Source organism: Geotrypetes seraphini, chromosome 2 (assembly GCF_902459505.1).
Source record: "Geotrypetes seraphini chromosome 2, aGeoSer1.1, whole genome shotgun sequence".
In the NCBI taxonomy this organism is placed as follows: Eukaryota; Metazoa; Chordata; class Amphibia; order Gymnophiona; family Dermophiidae; genus Geotrypetes; species Geotrypetes seraphini.
Genome location: NC_047085.1, coordinates 296,737,134 through 296,757,320, shown reverse-complemented (window position 1 = coordinate 296,757,320; position 20,187 = coordinate 296,737,134). Strand labels below are relative to the sequence as shown.

Here is a 20,187-nt window from a genome sequence, read left to right as displayed (position 1 = left end):
TTATCATTACGAAAGACAACTCAGGAAGTGAAATATTGAGCACCTCCAACACCCAAACGATAAATGAAGGCAACTCCTTCTTGTGGAACACCCACACAGCAGATGGGTCATTTGCCAAATTAGGAGCAATCTCTACTTCCTCTGGATCCTCCAGATGGGAGAAAAATGGGAAGCCAGCAACCCTGCAGCTTGACAGGGACCAGGAGAAGCTGAAGCCACCACAAGAGAGGCATCCAACCTCCTGTGTTTAGCTAGCGGGTCCTCCAGAACAGAACCTGACCTAGGCAGGTTGGGGAGCCAGAGCATCCCCCAGGGAAACAGAGAACACTTAAATCAGTTCGCCTGCTTCAACATATAAGTCTGATGTAGCAGCAATATAAATTCTGAGAAGGGTTGCTACCGGCACCTGTCTCCCTGCCTCCCCCACCCCGCCAGTTGCCCCACTGATCCAGAGGCCAACATGAGATCAAAGAAGGCCAGAACCATGGAATCTAAGGAGGTTTGATGTACCCCGGACCCCACCCCTCACCACCACACAGGAGGGATCTGAGGAGGTTGACATGGCTACAGCCAGTACAGCCACTCCCTCTTGCTACATGAGCAAGGCCCTTCTAAATCTCTCTTTACCTCTCTTTTTTATGTGAGAGGGGGCAGGTGTCTGCAACTCAGAAGAAAGAGGAGGGAGGAGGCCCAATTCAGGCCCAGGCACCTAGTCCCCTGGCTCAACCAAGACAGGAAACCCACAATGGGAGCCTAGCAGCAGCCATTTATAGGAGCATGGAAGAAGCCATCCATTCACCTGTTGGAGATACTGAGTTACCAAGGAGCATGCCATCTTATATACATTACATTACATTACATTAGTGATTTTTATTCCGCTTGTACCTTGCGGTTCAAAGCGGATTACATAAGAAGAGAACTGGACATTTCCAGGATGGTACATGACAATAGAGAATACAGTTTGAGGATTGAGACTTAATGACAGAATGATAGTAAAGACTTAATAACATCGGAAGATGTTTTGGACGGCAGTGTTTTGGTTTCTTGGGGGAAGGGGTGAGGGAGGTTAGGTAGATTGTATATATTTTTTGAACAGCAGTGTTTTGATTTCTTTACGGAATGTCTTGAGGTCTGATGTTGTGGTTAACAATTTGGTGATGGAAGGTTCGAGTTTTGCAGCATGTGTTGCCAGGAGGCTATCATAAAGCTTTTTGCGGTGAGTACCCTTGAGTGGTGGGTATGTGAATGATGTCAGTGTTCTTCTTGTTCTGGTTGGAAGGTTACGGTTTAGGCGGTCATTTAGGTAGGTGGGTGCAGTACCGTTAATTACTTTGAAGAGTAGACAGTATAGTTTGAATTGAATTCTGGCTCGAATCGGTAGCCAGTGTGAGTCTAGGTAGGCATTGGTGATGTGGTCAAATTTTCCGAGTGAGTAAATTAGTCTAAGGGCTGTGTTCTGAACGGTTTGAAGTTTTTTGATCATGTTTGTGGGGCATGGGAGATAAAGGATATTGCAGTAGTCCACGAGACCTAGTACCAGGGATTGTACAATTATCCTGTAGTGTTCTTTGTCAAAGAATTTCCTTATTTTTCTTAAGTTGCGCATTGTGAAGAATGCTTTTTGGGTAGTTTTGTTGATCTGGGTCTGCATAGTGCAGCATCTGTCTATCAGCACTCCCAAGATTCTGAGTGAGGTCTGGATTGGGTATTTGGTTGCTTTAATTTCTAGGTCTGTTATGGATGGGTTTTTGTCCGTTTCTAGCATTAGGAATTTGGTTTTGTCCGAGTTTAGTTTCAGTTTGTGGTTTGTCATCCATTTTTCTACTTCATCCAGAATTATTTCCAGGTGTCCTGTCTCTTCTAAAGTAGGATGAGTACAGTAAAGATAACTGAGGCACAGGATAAGCCTTCAACATAACGTTTTTGCAAAACTGGAATAATAAATGCTCATAGCCAAGCTTTGATTAAAGGAAATGTAAATCTTAAAAGAAGAGCTAGGGAAATCTAGTGAACTTACAGAAGCACAAGGTAAGATGTGTTAATATTTCAAGCCACCTCAGGCTGCAAAAGATTTAATAGAGGTGGTTTATAAATATTTAAAGTCGGTTTCTGGAAAATATGAGACATCTTGCCCTAGAGGTGCAAAAAGCATTAAATCTACTGTATAAACCTAAGATACACTTGTATTTACAAAAAAAATCACAACAACAAAACATAGTAACAACTTTGGTACTAATCAGTCAGATTTAATTCTGATATAGCCAAAGAGTTCATATTACAGATGGCATGACAGCTTCTGAAGTGAATATACAAAAAAATTTTTTTTTTTAATTGTCAATTGTAATATGGCAATGTTAAATCTGTCCTGGAGCACCTCAAAAGGCCAGACTAGTCACTGAGATAACCACAACTGCAAACTTGCTGTCAAGCATATGGCAATCCATTTCAAATGTACTCATTCTGGATATCCTGAAATCTAGACTGGTTGTGGCATAACCCAGGATAAGCAAGAGATACATTGTGATAAAGAGAATAAAGCAAGGGCAATGAGGGCAATTCCCAATAACAAACCAAGACATATTAGATAAAAGTGAGAATTTAGCCTCTTATGGCTTTGAAAATCCCAGATAGAAATGTCTTGAAAATCAGTACATCTACTGCATTCCTAACCAATTAACTGAATTTCTATAAGCAAGCCTCTCCTCTTCCACCCACAAAATGACCAATTTCAAAATGCAATTAACAGCTGGAGTTACTTAGACATTATTACATCAGACATCCAATGTTCAGATAGTAACAGGGAGGTTACATACTAGAAAGAAGAAAAAAACAAGGAAAAAGCAAAGTCAGCATGCCAGTTGCAAAAGCTAAGTTCTATTTAGTGTAAATTGTGTTAACTATATATTATGGTCTAGAATCACTAAGCCCACCAATCATGTCCCCACCACTTTCCGAATACGACCTGATTCACTAACCTTCCTCCCGCACCTGATCCGCACATGCAAATGAGGGGAAACGGCATGCAAAATAGGAAGGGCCTCGATTCACTAAACTTGTTCACAAACACCAACTGGGCTGGCCGATCAAAAAAGAAGCGACTGCTGGGGACCAGTCGCTCACGTCTCTGGACATAATGTACTTGGATTTCAGTAAAGCTTTTGACAGTGTCCCGCACCGTAGACTATTAAACAAGATGAAATCAATGGGGTTGGGTGAGAAACTAACTGCATGGGTCAATGATTGGCTGAGTGGAAGACTTCAGAGGGTGGTGGTAAAGGGCACCCTCTCTGAGACATCGGAGGTGACTAGCGGATTGCCGCAGGGATCAGTACTGGGACCATCCCTTTTCAACATATTCATAAGGGACTTGACCCGGGGGCTTCAGGGAAAAGTAGCACTGTTCGCCGACGACGCCAAACTGTGTAACATAGTAAGTGAAAGCAATCTCAAGGATAATATGACGCAGGATCTGATCACGTTGGAAAACTGGTCCTCGACATGGCAGCTGGGCTTCAATGCTAAGAAGTGTAAGGTCATGCATCTCGGCAGCAGAAATCCATGCAGAACATACACCTTGAATTGAGAAGCACTAGCTAGGACTTCAGAAGAACGGGACTTGGGAGTAATCATCAGTGCAGACATGAAGGCTGCCAAACAAGTAGAGAAGGCCTCGTCCAAGGCAAAGCAAATGATGGGATGTATCAAGAGAAGCTTCGTCAGTCGCAAACCTGAAGTCATAATGCCACTGTACAGAGCCATGGTGAGACCTCATCTGGAATACTGTGTGCAATTCTGGAGGCCACATTACCGTAAAGATGTGCTTCGAGCCGAGTCGGTCCAGCGGATGGCCACTAGAATGGTCTCCGGACTCAAGGGTCTCTCATACGAAGAAAGACTGGGCAAATTGCAGCTCTATACTCTAGAGGAACGCAGGGAAAGGGGTGACATGATTGAGACATTTAAATACGTCACAGGTCGTGTAGAGCTGGAAGATGACATATTCGTTCCCAAGGGACCCTCGGTCACAAGGGGGCACCCGCTTAAACTTAGAGGAGGGAAATTTAGTAGTGACACCAGGAAGTACTTCTTCACAGAAAGGGTGGTGGATCATTGGAACAAACTTCCGGTGCAGGTGATCAAGGCCACCAGCGTGCTCGACTTTAAGAATAAATGGGACATCCACGTGGGATCCCTACGAAGGTCGAGCTAAGGAACTAAGTCATATGCACTCAGACTTAATGGGGTGGGTCAGTAGAGTGGGCAGACTTGATGGGCTGTAGCCCTTTTCTGCCGTCATCTTTCTTTCTATGTTTCTATGTTTCCTGCTCTCTGCCACCCTGAAATCCCAACCCTACAGCCCTGAAAAAACCCTGCTCTCTGCCTCTCCTGCTTTTTGATGTCCCGACTTCTCCAGTTTTTGCCGGCCTTCCCCACAGTGTGAGCCAGTAGTTTTAACCCGCATGTTTAAAGCAGGGCTGCACTACGGTGTGTTCTGTTCCAGAACACGCCGCAATGCAGCCCCATTTTAAACCTGCGAGTTAAAACCACAGACTCGTAAAAAAAGTCAAAAAATAAAAAAGCAAAGTTTTGTTGACGGACAGCAAGAGCTCTGCTGCAATCCGTGCAGTGGCTGTGGGCGGGCCTCCGATTGCAGTCATTTGCATAAGCAGGCTTGGTGGATCGGTCGCTCGGAAAAGACTCACTAAAGCCCCCTTACCTCTCCGATTTGTGGCCGAATCTAGCCCTATGTACATTAAACCTGTAACCGTTCTAGGCTCTTTGGGGGACAACGGGATAGAAATCAAAATAAATAATGAATCAACACTAAATTTCTCTTAGATGTTAAAAAAAAATAAAAATAATAATAATCAGTCAGATAAAATAGGTCCCAAAAATATACTTATTAGAATGATACAGGATAATAAACTGGTGAGGAAATTTTTAAAAGAAAGAGGCACTATCTGAAAGTACACCAGGATGAAGAAATAAAATTGTCTCCTCCTTGTTTGCATTTCTCATCTGAAAAAAATCATTTTTGTTTCCAAGAATACCTCCTTTGTCTTAAAACACTGTCTCAATATCTGTTCTCTACCTACAGTATTACAAAAAGTTACTATTAAAGTTCCACAAGATGACTCCATAGTGGTAGTGGATTTCAATAGAGTGAATTTTTTCCACTGCTCCAGAACTGCTCATTACAGCAACAGTTTTGCTTTAAAATCAGCCTCCAGGTATCACCCTCAGTTCTTCCTTTACTCCTGGGGGAATTCTCCAACACAGATCAATGCAGAATTCCCCACCCCTGCAGACTGCACAAAATTATATGTAGTCTGTTTTTGCAGTGCATAATGGCACAGTTTATTTTCTGGCTGACCCCTCCTAACATGGCTACTGCTCCAGCGTGGCAAGAGGAGCTGGCCAGCTGCACATAAGAACATAAGAATTGCCACTTCTGGGTCAGGCCAGTGGTCCATCGTGCCCAGCAGTCCGCTCCCACGGTGGCCTTTAGGTCAAAGACCAGTGCCCTAATTGAGTCTAGCCTTACCTGCGTACGTTCTGATTCAGCAGGAACTTGTCTAACTTTGTCTTGAATCCCTAGAGGGTGTTTTCTCCTATAACAGCCTCCAGCAGAGCATTCCAGATTTCTATTACTCTCTGGCTGAAGAAGAACTTCCTTGCGTTTGTACGGAATCTATCCCCTTTTAACTTTAGACAGTGCCCTCTCGTTCTCTCTACCTTGGAGAGGGTAAACAACCTATCTTTACCTACTAAGTCTATTCCCTTCATTATCTTGAATGTTTCGATCATGTCCCTTCTCAGTCTCCTCTTTTCAAGGGAGAAGAGGCCAGTTTCTCTAATCTCTCACTGTACGGCAACTCCTCCAGCCCCTTAACCATTTTAATTGCTCTTCTCTGGACCCTTTTGAGTAGTACTATGTCCTTCTTCTTGTATAGCGACCAGTACTGGACGCAGTATTCCAGGTGGGGGTTGTACCATGGCCCAGTACAGCGGCGTAACAACCTTCTCCGATCTGTTTGTGATCCCCTTCTTAATCATTCCTAGCATTCTGTTTGCCCTTTTTGCCACCGCCACACATTGTGCGGATGGCTTCATTGACTTGTCGACCAGTACTCCCAAGTCTCTTTCCTGGGGGGTCTCTCCGAGTATTGCACCGGACATCCTATATTCGTGTATAAGATTTTTGTTACCAACATGCATCACCTTACACTTATCCACGTTAAACCTCATGCGCAGCCTATTTCTCAAGCATGTTTATGTCACACTGCAAGTCTTCGCAATCCTTCTGTGTCTTCATTACTCTGAATATCATCTGCAAATTTAATCACCTCGCTCGTTGTACCAATTTCCAGGTTGTTTATAAATATGTTGAAGAGAACGGGTCCAAGCACCGAACCCTGTGGTACTCCACTCGTGACGCTTTTCCAGTCCGAGTATTGTCCATTTATCCCCACTCTCTGTTTCCTATCTGCCAACCAGTTTTTAATCCACGTATTTCACCCTCAATTCCATGGCTCACAATTTTTCGAAGTATTCGCTCATGCGGGACCTTATCGAACGCCTTCTGAAAATCCAGATATAAAATGTTGACCGGGTCACCCTTGTCCATCTGCCTGTTTACTCCCTCGAAGACGTGCAGGAAGTTCGTCAAGCACGATCTTCTTTTGCTGAAGCCATGCTGGATGGTCCTCATCAGATTGTGTCCGTCAAGGTGATCAATGATGCGGTCCTTTATCAGCGCCTCTACCATCTTTCCCGGTACAGAGGTCAGACTCACCAGTCTGTAGTTTCCCGGATCTCCCCTTGAACCTTTCTTGAAGATCGGCGTAACATTCGCCACTTTCCAGTCTTCCAGAATCCTTCCCAATTTGATTGACAGATTGGCTATTAGTTGGAGCAGTTCAGCTATAACCCCTTTCAGTTCCTTGATTACTCTTGGATGGATGCCATCCGGTCCCGGGAATTTATCATTTTTAAGCCTATCAATCTGCTTGCATAACGCTTCTAGACTGACCGTCAACCCTCCTTTTTAGTTCCCAGCAGCTCCTTTAAGCCACACAGCTGTACAGAAACCCACAAGGCTCAAAAGTACAAAGTCAGGCAGCAGAGGAGGCAGTCCAATATATGGCTGGGCAGGTCTTCCTCTTGCCATGCTGAGTGGTAAGTGTGCTGTTGACAGTGGGGCGTCTGAAACAAACAGATGGAACAGGAGGGGATTGGTTGAGAAAGGTTGATGTGTACACACAAGGAAGGGAGGCTAGAGCAAGGTGAATGGGGTGGTCTGTGCCATGGTAAGGGGAGAGAGCTATAGTAAAGTGGATGGGGGGTGGAGGAATTGAAGAAAAGTGAATGGGGTATGTGTGCGGTGGTCATTGATGGGGTTGAAGCATGGATAAAACTGTAGATTTGTTTGTTACAGATAATGTGTTATATTACACTCTGAATGGAGTTTATGAAGTATTTTACTTTCATGTATATTTCTTTTTACGTTTTTAGTTACTATGTAGATAATGCATACTGTAGGTTTTTAGGGAAGGGGTTTTCAGGGAAACAGAACATTGCACTGTTGTTTCTTTGTTATGAGAGGGTGCTAAAAAGTTCTCAGCCCAACCAAGAAGAGAATGACGTGAATATGGTTCAATCAATGATCTGAAACAATGTCAAAACAGATATTTTCATTTCTGCAAATTGGCACTTAATGAAACAAGATAACACTCTTTTCAGCTACAGTGGCAAAATAAAGCTCAGAATTTAGGAAGTTGGTTGGTTAGGCTGAGAACTTTTCAGCACCCCTTCCTAAGTTTCTAGCGGAAAGAATGTGGCTGAAACCAGTTAGACCAGTTAGTACTGGCCTGGAAAGGGTCTGCTAGCTGAAACAGAGAGGTCAGGGAAAGGGAAGCTTTTGTAAACCCATACCATTTATGTGAAAGCATGCTAGCTGAGATTCAATCAGATGTATGGTCATGCCGGCATTGGGCCAATAGGGAATCTCCAGGGCCAATAAGGGAAGAGGGCTTTGTTCTAATAGATTTGGGGGGTGAGGAACTTGGGTGTGATTCCTTTTCTACCCAAGTCCACTCAAATGTGCCCTCTTTCTCCATTCTCATCTTTACAGTGGGTAAAAATATGGTAATGAAGAGTAGACTGAAGATGGAAGGGAACAGAAGAGTAGTTGACAAAAGAAGATGAAAATTTGGTAGATAATTGAAAAGTAATCACTACCTCTGCTCATTTATTTCCCTGTCAATCAAGTTTTCAAGTTTCAAGTTAATTTGGACTTCACATACTGCTTTTAAAATGCCTGCTTCCCCCGCCCCCGCACACACACACACCTCTCTCCCACATGGTGACATCATTCCCAGCTTTTCTTTCCCTTCACCCTTCCTGTGCGGTTCATAGACAAAATTGCGCGAGACAACGGCGCGCCGACAACTGAGCGCAAGGTTGACGGCGCGCCAAAGAAAAGCACTATTTTAAAGGGTTCCGACAGGGGGTGTTGGTGGGGAACCCCCCTATTTTACTTAACAGACATCGCGCTGGCGTTGTGTGGGGTTTGGGGGGTTGTAACCCCCCTCATTATACTTGAAACCAAACTTTTTGCCTGTTTTTTAGGGAAAAAGTTCAGTTTTAAGTATAATGTGGGAGGTTACAACCCCCCAAGCCCCCCACAACCCCAGCGCAATGTCTGTTAAGTAAAGTGGGGGGTTCCACCCCCACACACCCCCGTCGGAGCCCTTTAAAATAGTGCTTTTCTTCGGCGCGCCGTCAACCTTGCGCTCAGTTGTCAGCGCGCTGTTGTCTCGCGCAATTTAGTCCCATCACCTCCTCTGCAGCATCTGCTCCCTCTTTATCCCCACTCTAACCTTAAAGTCATGCTCCCCAGACAACCACAGATACAGACAAGCTCATGGACTGTGCATAGATATGAAGTTGTGTGCTCGAAACGCTGAGCATGAAGCAGAGGTCCACAAACAGCACGTATTTAAACACTAAACAGAGGCTCTCCTCAACTGTTATCTATGCTCTAAACCAGTGGTCTCAAACTCATGGCCCGGGGGTCTCATGCGGCCCGCCAGGTACTAGTTTGAGGCCCTTGGTATGTTTATCATAATCACAAAAGTAAGTTTATTGATCATATGTCGCTTTAGCTATAAATGAGGCAATTATTATTAAGACTTAGCCGACAAGAAAGATTTATAAACCATAAAGAGTTTTACCTTGCAAAATTGTCATTTCTTTAATAAGACATTAACTATTTTTTCTGAGGCCCTCCAAGTACCTACAAGATCCAAAATATGGCCCTGCAAAGGATTTGAGTTTGAGACCACTGCTTTAAATTGATGTTATCTTATGCTCTAAAAAAGTAAAAGAAAAGGATAATGAAATAATCTAGTGAAGCCCAAGTTTACCTTTTCCCAAGTCTGAATGCCAGCAGATCAGATCAGATCAGATATTCCAATTAAGTTTTTCTTCCCTTTAGCAGGTCCTCGTTCAACACTTCTTCATGACAAGGAGCTGCTTAGTTCACAAAGTAAATGGAACATCCTTGGCCCTGCTCACTCAAGAGAACAGGCTTGATCACTTCTAAATGAAGCTTCTGAAGGGTCTCACATTTAGTGGCCGAGCCTGAACTGCCATTAAGTGAAACTCCATAAAGGAATCACAAACAGGTTCTGCCAGCTGCAGAGAACGTCTTTGCCAGTACATACTGTGCATCTCTTAATCCGAGATGATTCAGACTCATTCCATGTAAAACAGACAGACAACGTCCCACCTGTACAACTTCAGAGGAGGTCAACTATCTCTTGCTCAGACTCGACCTCAGGGCCATAAACTGGCAAGATCCAGGGCTGCACTACTCATATTGCGATGTCTCTGGAAAAGCTGTTGTGTCTGTCTCCATCTGCTTGACTAGTAGCAGAATAAAGAGCAAGCTTTGTTTCGTGGTCTCCTGGTTTTCAGCCCATTACTCTAACCCTTAGTTGCCCCATTTTAAGATGAGCATTATCCCACTCATACAGAAAACCTAGCTATTTTATTAAATTACTACTGGTAGATGCCAGCATATCACAGAGAGGGTGAAAAAGCCAGAGGTGAGAGAGGGAGAAATGCTTTTGTGGTGCAAGGATGCTCAGTAGCATTTAGAGTACAGGCACCACTGCAAAAGCCACACCCATACAGAGCACAATTTTGTCAGTAGACTGTAGAGCAGAATAGGTATACTTCAGTAAGTTGATATCTTCAGTTATCTTCCTGCATAACACAAAAAAAGTGTGTGTGTGTGTGAGGGGGGGGGGGGTCGGGGAGGAACCAGATGGCACCCTCAACCTTCTTGGAAAGCAGAACAGAAGTTGTAACCATTCCAGAATTCCATCAAATCATATATACCCTTTAAATACTTTGATAACGCATTTCACATCAATGGAGCTGGCACTGAAAATACCCTATTATGATGGCAACTTTTACGCGCCTTCCTCATTCCTGGCCCACTTAGACAGTTCTCATTCTGTGATCATGTCTTTGCAGGCACATGAGAGAAAATTTTAGCAGATAAGTAATAAGTCAATAAATCTTATAATGGATCTGATATTGGATCAGCAACTAGTGTAAATGAATTAAAGTGGAGGCAGCTTTAGTTCATTGCCCCTGCCTTCCAAAAGGCAGAAAAAATGATCATTCAGCAATGACTATTGTGCAACCTAAACAATTTTTGTGGTTGCCCTTGTTGTGGTTGATTTGCCATCTCCTCAGCAGTGGGAATATCAGTCTACTGCTGGAAACAATGAAAGAGGGCAAGGAGTAAAGTCAAATGCATGATCTCACCTGGGAATACAGGCTAGATATGAGATGAGTCTCCTGAGGTCTTCTTGTCGTATTCTATCGTGGTTGCTGCGGGCTGGGAATGTAAGAATTGGACCTCCTCGTTTGTCTCTGCCACCTGAAAAACAACTAGAACTTTAAACAGAGAAAAAAGGAAAAAAAGAAGACACACAATGTGACCTTCTCAGTATCCTCATTATAAGGTGGGCTCCTCAAATATAGAAACATTCTCTATATACTCTCCTTTCTCATAGCATACTTAGCTATTTTATTATTTTTTTTTCTTCTCCAAAAGGAAATATAAATAGACTGCCTGCTCATTCTCATTTACAATTTCATCATGGCATCACTGAGTAGAAAAGTATACTATATACATAGAATACATATTAAATAAATAGCTCATATGTTACACCACCAAGTGAAAGGAGGTAATACTATCAATTAAGGAAGTATGTTTAGTTTGAGAAGTTAAAATGATGAGTATATAAAATATTTTAACTAAAAACAAGTTTTGAACGACAGATTAGGTTCTTACCTCGATAATCTGTTTTTTGTTAAAATACACAGGAGTCCATATTTGAACTATTGATTCCCACGAAACTACAAAAACGTATCACGTTATGAACTTGAAACTCTTCCCCTTCTGCAGTGGAGAACAGCTCCATCCTCAGTTGGTACCAAAGCAATCGAACGCCACTGAAAAACAAGAAGGAGGACAGCCACGGGGAACTTCCCCAGCTAAACTTATTCTGCTCTGAAACTTAGAAAATAGAATTATCAAAAAAACAATTAACAAGCAAATAGTGAACAATAAATCAATCACATAAGTAACTAAGAGTCAAACTGCTAAGTTTAATGAGCAGGGGCTATAGGAACCTCCCAAAAGGATAGAGAAAAGGGAAAACCCCTCCCTGTTCCTATAACATGTCTCTGCTTAATCTTAGATACAGTAGAAGAGGTCCTGAGATGGACACCCGGCAATGTCCAAGGCAGAAATCATGCAAATCACAAAATTCACATAGGGAAGTTAGTACAAACTAGAGAATGACATGGTGGCTGTTATCCATGTCTAGCCATGGGTAACCCGCCGAAACAGGAACAGAAAAAAAGTGGTCATCGCAGGTATGGGGACAAGGCCATTCATCGCCCCGTGGAGCAGTGAATGGCCTTATCTCCGCAGTAAAGTGAGGGAATGTGTGCGGTCACCGATCGCGGTACAGCATCCCTCTCCCTCCCGATCACCGCGTGCAGGCATCTCCCTCCCTCTCTTCCTTCCCCTCACCTTCGTGGCAATTTTCATTTTTGTCTCCCAGCGGCACAAGCGTTTCAACAAGTCGCGTGCGGCTACTTGAAAGTTGAAACTTCTCCTCTGATGCAACCGGAAACAGGAAGTTGCATCAGAGTAGAAGTTTCAGCAGCTGCACGCGACTTAAGAAGGGACACGAACAATGGTCTATGGCCAGGCCAGAGAAGCAGCAGCAACAATGGGGAAGTCAATCTGTAGGTACGGAGACCCAAGGCCTAAGAAGCCCATGCAAGTCACATTACACTGCAGCCTGTACCTTTCAGTACCCCTACCGACACACTCTAGAATGCTAGAATGAAAGGCATGACGGAGATCAAGCTAAGAAAAATCCTGCTAGAGAAATTTTGCTCCTTATTTCCCACGCTCTGTCAAGTTTCAAGTTTCAAGTTCATTAAATTTTTGTTATGTAAGCAATATCAAAAACTTCAAAGCGTATAACATTTTAAAAATGGGGGGGGAGAACAAAACTCTTTTACACAATTACATTCAAATTCTATCCATTCTAATGCATAACTGGTATGGAAGGTGAAGGGGATGAACTACAATCTTTAAAGAGAGAAAAAAAACATTTAGCGGGGAGCACATTTGGTAGGTAACACAAAAAGGAGAAAGAGAAAAAAGAAAGAAAGAAAGAAGAGAAAAAAAAAGAATCTATAAAGAAGTCTAGCTGGAACTCCACCCTCTGACGATCATGTGGTTCCCCTTGCCTTTCCTGCTCAACACCTGTGTCTTTTAGAGAAAAGTTATACAACCGACATACCCTTTGCTCCTGTCAGTGCCTGCCATCATACCTTCCATCCCCCACCCTTGCAATGCTTCAGCACTAAAATAGAGTACCAACTACATTTTATTTTGACTGCCAAGGAGCTTCCACACTTAGAGACAGTCATTACATATAGAAAAAAGGAAAATAAAAAAAAAAGATACCAGAGGGCCGCCACCCATGGAGGGCATCACTAGCTATGTGGTGGAGGGTAGTGCCAACAGTATGGAAGCAGATCCATTTTTTAGACACACACAGCTGAGAGTTCTTTTGTTTGTTTTTTAATGCACTTTGGTCCTTTTCAATCTGTTTCTGGTATACCATTTTCTATAGTACTGAGAGTGTATGGATAAACAGATTCTCCTCTACAGCAATATGTTCAGCAATTAGCACAAATAGATATCATTGGGGAAGAGCGAAAGAGGAGAGCAGAAAATGGAAATGGAAAGAGGAGGCAGATGCTGGATGGAAGTTGACAGAGCAGAAGATGCTGGGGTAGAGAAAGAGGGCACATGATGGAAAAGGAAAGGAGAGAGTTATCAGAAGACAACTAGAGCCTGGGACCAACATGATTTGAATAATGACCAGGCAACAAAAGGTAAAAAAATAAATTTTCTGTTTTGTTATTATAATATGTCAGATTTGAAATGTGTATCCTGCCAGAGCTGGTATTTGACAGCAAGTGTGAACTAGGACCTAAAAGAGAGAGGAAAAGTCTTATTTATTTTGTTTACATCATAGAGCTGGGCATGAGGTTGGAGGGGTTGTAACCCAATACTTCTACTAAGATTAAGGGATCCTTTTATTAAGGTGCGCATTTAGCATGTGCTAATCTTTAGCATGTGCTAAATTGGTTAGCGTACCTTAATTAATGGAACCCCTAAGTATCTTAATAAAAAATTTGTGGAGACGTGGACCAAGCCCACAGAGACGGGATGGGGACTGAGCTCATGGGGACAAATTTTTCTCCCATGTCATTCTCTAGTACAGACTTCTGTGTACCCTAACTGAACCCAAATTATCAAGGTAAGAACCTAATCTGTTGTTCTATTGGAGTCTGTACTTGAGCTGACATATTACATTACATTAGTGATTTCTATTCCGCCAATACCTTGCGGTTCAAGGCGGATTACATAAAAGTTTTCAGAAATTACATCAAAGTTTACATAAATAGCATAAGAGATGTCATAAGAGTTACATAAGAATTACCAGAGTTGTCGAGGTCTTAAGGTAATAACTGTTGGGTAATAAGAATTACCAAAGAGTAGGCTCAAAGCTATACCATATATCTGGGGGTGGGGAACACGACATATGAGCCTTCCCACAGAACTGAGGACCCAAAGGCATCCTCTTGAGTTGCCACATCTTAAAGGTATGAAGAGAAGCCCAAGTAGTTGCTCTACATATTTCATCAGGCAAAACAGCCTGAGACTCTGCCTAGGAGGTCGATACACTTCTCATGGGATGTGTTGCAAAGCAAATAAGTGGCTGCTTCCCATAGGAAATGTAGGAGGATGAAATCGCCATGAGCTTCCATCAGGCAATGGAAGCTTTGGAAGCTAACCTACTCCGTTGAATGACCAGTTAGCACAAACATGATCAGGAAGCCTGGAGTCATTGGTCCTCTCCAGGTAGATGAGCAGGGCTCTGTGCATATCCAGACTGCGCAAAAGTTTGTCCTATTTGGCAGAACCCGTACACTGCCAAGGCAGGCAAATAGAATTCCTAATTGACATTGAAAGGGGCAACTACCTTTGGAAGAAAGAAAGGAACTATGTGCAGAGAAACACTAGACTCCATGAAACAGTGAAATGGCTCCCTGCAGGAGAGGGCCTGTAATTCTGAGATCCATCTTGCTGAGACTATGGCAACCAAGAACACAGTCTTGACCATAAGGTCTAGCAGGAAAGCCTCTGAAAGAGGCTCGTATGGAGCATGGAACAGGCCCTTCAAGACCACACTGAGGTCCCAAAACAGGAACGGTCTGCACAACAGGCGTCTCAGCCTGAAAGCCCCCCTTAAAAACAGAGTGATGTTCAGGTGAGAAGCCAGAGACCGAAGGCAACTCTGAGCTCAAAAGCACAAGATACCAGCTATCTGCACTTCGAGGGATGAAACTGCAAGTCCCTTTTTTATACCGACTTGCAGGAAAGCAAGAATCACGGGAACAGGAGCCCTCTCTGGTTCCACCTGCTCCTTGGCACACCATAACTGGAAGGACTTCCAGGTCTTAGCATAAGCTGCAACTGTTGCAGACTTCTTAGCCCTAAAGAGAGTCATAACCACAACCTCTGAATAACCCTTCCGAATCAAGGCCACGCTCAAGAGCCATGCTATAAGACCAAAACATTCCAGTTTCATCGGAACTGGGCCTTGACTGAGGAGCCTTGGATGAACAGAGTTTCAGGGATTTGCCCCTCCACAAACACACCAGATCCACATACCAAGGTCTTTGGGGCCAGTCCGGAGCCACCAGGATCACAAGATCTAGATGGGTTGCTATCCTGCATTTGATCTGACCCACCATGGCCCATGGTGGAAATACAAAGAGAAGTAGATCTGTGGGCCAGGTCTGAACAAGGGCATCCAGACTTGCATTTCCCAGCTTAACTCTGCAACTGAAGACATGGACTGCCTTTGCATTCTTGGCTGTGGCCACAAGATTCATATCCGGTATGCCCCAAGTTTGACCTATGAGGGAAAATGCCTTGGAACAGTGACCACGCTCCAGGATCCAGAGTCCGCTGGCTGAAAGTGTCAGCTTGGCGTTCTGCCACGTAGGCTGCTGAGAGAGCTTGCAAGTGAAGTTCTGCCCACTTGAAAACATCTGTGCTTCCAAGCGAAGGGAAGCACTTCTGGTGCCACTCTGTTCATGTAGGACACTATGACGAAGGTGTCTGAAAACACCCTAAATGCTTTTCCTATCTGGAAAGCCTGCAACTGCAGCAAGGCCAACTGAATGGCTCTCAGTTCGAGACTATTGATGAACCACTTCCTCTCTGATGGGGAATTGACCTGGAAAAGATGACCCCAGCAGAATCCCCCAACCGCTGATTCTGGTCATGAGGGTCATCCACGTTTCGATTCCGAGAGGCATGCCCCTCACCAAGTTCTCCCCATGGAGTCACCAACTCAGAAAGTGCTTCGCCTCTGCTGTCCAGGAGAGCTTCATCTGCAGGGAGTGATGTTGTGAAGACCATCTGGACAGAAGGGAGTACTGGAGACAATGCATTTGAGCCCTTGGCTAGAGCACCACTTCTAAGGAGGCCACCATCGAGCTCAACACCTGCAGATACTGCCAGGCCGTGGGTCTCAGAAGAGCCAGTATTTCTAGGGTTCGCTTCCTGAGCTTCTGTTTGTATGGCTCAGGAAGAAAGACATAGCCCTGCACCATGTCGAAGCAGATTCCCAGATATTCCAAGCACTGAGCTGGGTGAAGGTGACTTTTTCAGAAGTTGACTATCCAGCCCAGGTCCTTTAAGAGGTTCACCTCCAGAGAGGGGGCCCTGATCAGCCAATCATCCAGGTAACCATGCACCTGGAAGCCCATCCTGCGAAGGTAGGCCACATTGGTAAAGGTGTGGGAAGCTGTGGCCAAACAGAAGGGGAACGCCCTAAACTGGAAGTTGTGCTGGAGTAAGTGAAATCTCAGGTATCTTCTGTGAATTGGAAAAATGAGGATCTGAAGATACACTTCCATCAAATCTGGAGAGGTGAGGAATTCTCCTGGAGTCACCCCCACTAAGACAGAGTGGAATTTTTCCATACTAAAGCGGCAGACCTTTAGGGCCTCATTTACTGACTTCAAATCCAGAATAGGCCTCCAATATTCTGTGCCTTTCTTTGGCACTATGAAGTATGAGTATCTGTGTGAGCTCATTCTTCTTCAGGAACAGGTTCTATGGTGTAAATGGCCAAAAGACAGTGCACCGTCGCTCTGACTGTGGGCTGAGAAAACTCTACCCCTGTGCCCCTCCTTGATAATATCCAGAACCCAGTGATCTGATGAGATCTGTTCCTTTTTTCCAAGAATGCGGACAGCTGCCCTACAATATGAGGAGCGGCGCCCATTTTCCTGGAGTCACTGCTGCTTCTTGGGGGTCAAGCCACCGTGGGAACCAGCAGGTTGCTGTTGTCTATAGATGCCAAATATCTGTCTGGACCCCTGAAAGGGCCTCAGAGGAGTAACTGGAGGAAAACTGGGGAGATCTCATAGAGGCACGAAAATCTACTGCCCCCAGCAGGTCGACAGTCCCTACTATCCAGGAGAGATTTGGGGTGGTGATCTGCCACACTGGCCATGAGGTCATCTAGCTCTTTGCCAAACAGCATCTACCTCTTGAAGGGTTGCCTGCTGAGCATGGCCTTGGGACTGAGTCACTCCCTCTGATCCAGAGCATCCGACAGGCAGAAATGGAGTGAGCCAAAGCCTTACTCAGGACTTTGGATGTCAAAGAGCATCAGCCACATAATCCATGCTTCAGCACTAAATATATAATCTTATCTTAATCTTAAACATGTGGGGACATGATCACATAATCCATAATCTTAAACATGTGGGGACATGATCACATAATCCATAATCTTAAACATGTGGGGACATGAGTCCCCCAAGCTCCAAATGACTAGTCCACAGTCTGGTAAGGCATGCCATGCTATAAAGGAGGCAGCAGCTGAAGCTTTGATACCCAAAGCCAGCACTTCAAACTGTCTTTTCAGGATCGCATTCACTCTATTGTCCTGAGCATCCTTCAGTATCACTCCACCTTCACTAGGAAGGGAGGTACACTTGGTCACTTGTGCCACTGTGGAGTCCAACTTTGGCTGAAAAAACAACTGCTGGAAGTCCGGAGCCACAGGATAGAGCAGAGACACAGCTTTGGCCACCTTAAGAGAGCCTTCAGGAGTCTCCCACTGGACAGTGACTAAGGAGGTAATATCTGGATGAATAGGATAAAAAGTTCATCTGTGCATTAGTAGTGCACATGACAGAGGATTGCAAAGTGGAGGGCTATTGGGCTTCAATCTTCAATATAGACAAGCTATCAGAAATTACATGGGAAACTGAAACTGACCTGAAAAGATGACGCACTGAGGGATCATCACTGTGATCCATCACTACTCCAGCCCACTGGTTGCTGGACTCCCATCAGGAATCTCACATCATTACATTACATTAGTGTTTTCTATTCCGCCAATAACTTTCATTTCTAGGTGGTTTACAAAAAGAGTTGGCCTGGGCATTCCCAGGGAACTTACAGAGTTGATAGATAGAGTGAACTAACACGAACTGAACACTAGCATGAGCGATAGGTTTTGGGGGAGGATTTATAAGGTTTTTGATTAGCTCATTTGACAAATTTTTTGAAAAGTATAGTTTTCAGTTCTTCCCTGAATGTTTTGTAGTTGGTTGTCTTGGTCAGTAGCTTGGATAGATGGCAGTCTATTTTCGCTGCTCTGGTGGCTAGTAATTTGTCATATAGTTTTTTGCTTTGTATACCTTCTGCTGGAGGATGGGTGAAGACAGCCTGTGTTCTCCTTAGTCTTGATGTGTTATTTCTGATCAGGTGTTTGTTTAGGTAGTTGGGACCAGTTCCATTTAGGGCTCTGAAGAGGGTGCAAAGAATTTATATTGTATGCGTGCTTGTATTGGGAGCCAATGTGAGTCTTGGTAAGCAGTGGTAATGTGATCGTATTTTTTCAATGAGTATATCAATCTGAAAGCTGTGTTTTGCACCGTTTGTAATTGTTTTAAGGTATAGGTGGGGCATGACAGGTATAGGCTATTACAGTAGTCGAGGAGACCCAGGATTAGCGCTTGGACCATGAGTCTGAATTGTCCTTTGTTGAAGTATTTTCTGATTTTTCTTAGGATGTATATGGTTGTGAATGCCTTCTGGATTGTTTTACTGATTTGAAGTTGCATGGGGCAGCCTTTGTCTATTATTATTCCCAGCAGTTTTAGGTTGGGTTGTAGGAGGTATAGGATGGAGTTTAATTCTAGGTTTGTTATGGAGGGCGTTTTGTTTTTTTCTAGAAGTAGGAATTTGGTTTTGTCTTGGTTCAAATTTAGTCCAGCCACAGGAGAGCCCTACAATAATAAAGGTATAGAAAGGGACCTCCAATCATCCCAGTCGTGCTCTGAAGGGTCAATAACACTGGGAACCGGCATGGTATGAGGCAGGGACACCTGCCAAGAAGGATCCCCCTTTGGCAGAGCAAGCACACCTGAAGGCAGCGTAGTTGTTCCTGGTCCCGTTGCTTAGGCTTCCATAAAAGTCTGATAAAATCAGAGAAGCCTTGCATCGGGGGACCTGAGGCTCCTTGCATAACCCCAGACTGGAGAAGAGGAGATAAATAATCTGCCACCACATGCCTCCAGTTTGCCCCATCACTGCTCGGTTCATCTGAGCAGGATCTCTTCCCCTTAGGCACGCTTTTCTAGGATTTTGGAGGTCCCAAAGCAGGCTGGCTCTGATGTACTCTATGAGATTGGGCTGGGAGCAGCAGTCCACTCATGACAAAGTATGTCCGAACATAGGACCTCTGAAACCATAAAGAATTTCAAAACACACCTTCCGAGTTCACTTTCAAAAAGAAAAACTGAGGATGGAACTGTTCTCCACTGCAGAAAGGGAGGCATTTCAAGTTCCTTAAGCGATACCCTTCTGAACTTTCATGGGAATCAACAGTTCAAGTATGGACTCCTTTGTATCCGCAACAGAATCCACTATTTCAAATTTATTAGCATGGAGTGGGAGGGAATCAAAGTCAGAACGAAGCCCCAGCTATACATATGTCAGTTACTCTATAAATAAAGTAACAATTATTTTATGTTCACTATTCTGTAATTATAGAATGTTTTATGAAAACTAATTATGTAACGGGTAGAAAACCAATTAACAAATGTAATGCCATTTTCTTCACAGACCATCAATACACCATTTAATCTTTAGGAGGAGAATGGCAGTGGATATACAAGAAAAATATAGAGATTTGGAAGATTTGTTTTCAGTGGAAGAGCAGCAATTGCATACATCAATTCTTAACTTGCAGATCCCCCAATCGTCACTTCTTAGTCATCTCTAATACCACATGCATTCTAGTTAATTTAATATTTGTGTGTGTGTGTGTGTGTATATATATATATATATATATATATATATATATATACACACACACACACACACACAAGTATTAAATATATATATTAAATTTTAAATATATATATATATTCAGACATAACATCTTCACTCAACAATACATCAATCTAGGATGT

At 43.7% G+C, this 20,187-nt stretch overlaps 1 protein-coding gene across 7 annotated transcripts in view; it reads right to left on the bottom strand.

Annotated features, from left to right (window-relative positions):
• The window catches only part of TRIO (trio Rho guanine nucleotide exchange factor), an 830,868-nt gene that overhangs the window by 521,655 nt on the left and 289,026 nt on the right, over positions 1 to 20,187 (bottom strand). For all 7 annotated transcript variants that reach the window (XM_033929852.1, XM_033929845.1, XM_033929848.1 and 4 more), the window contains one exon: positions 10,843 to 10,957. In XM_033929852.1, coding sequence (XP_033785743.1) covers positions 10,843 to 10,957 — 115 coding nt within the window. The remainder of the gene's footprint in view (positions 1 to 10,842; positions 10,958 to 20,187) is intronic.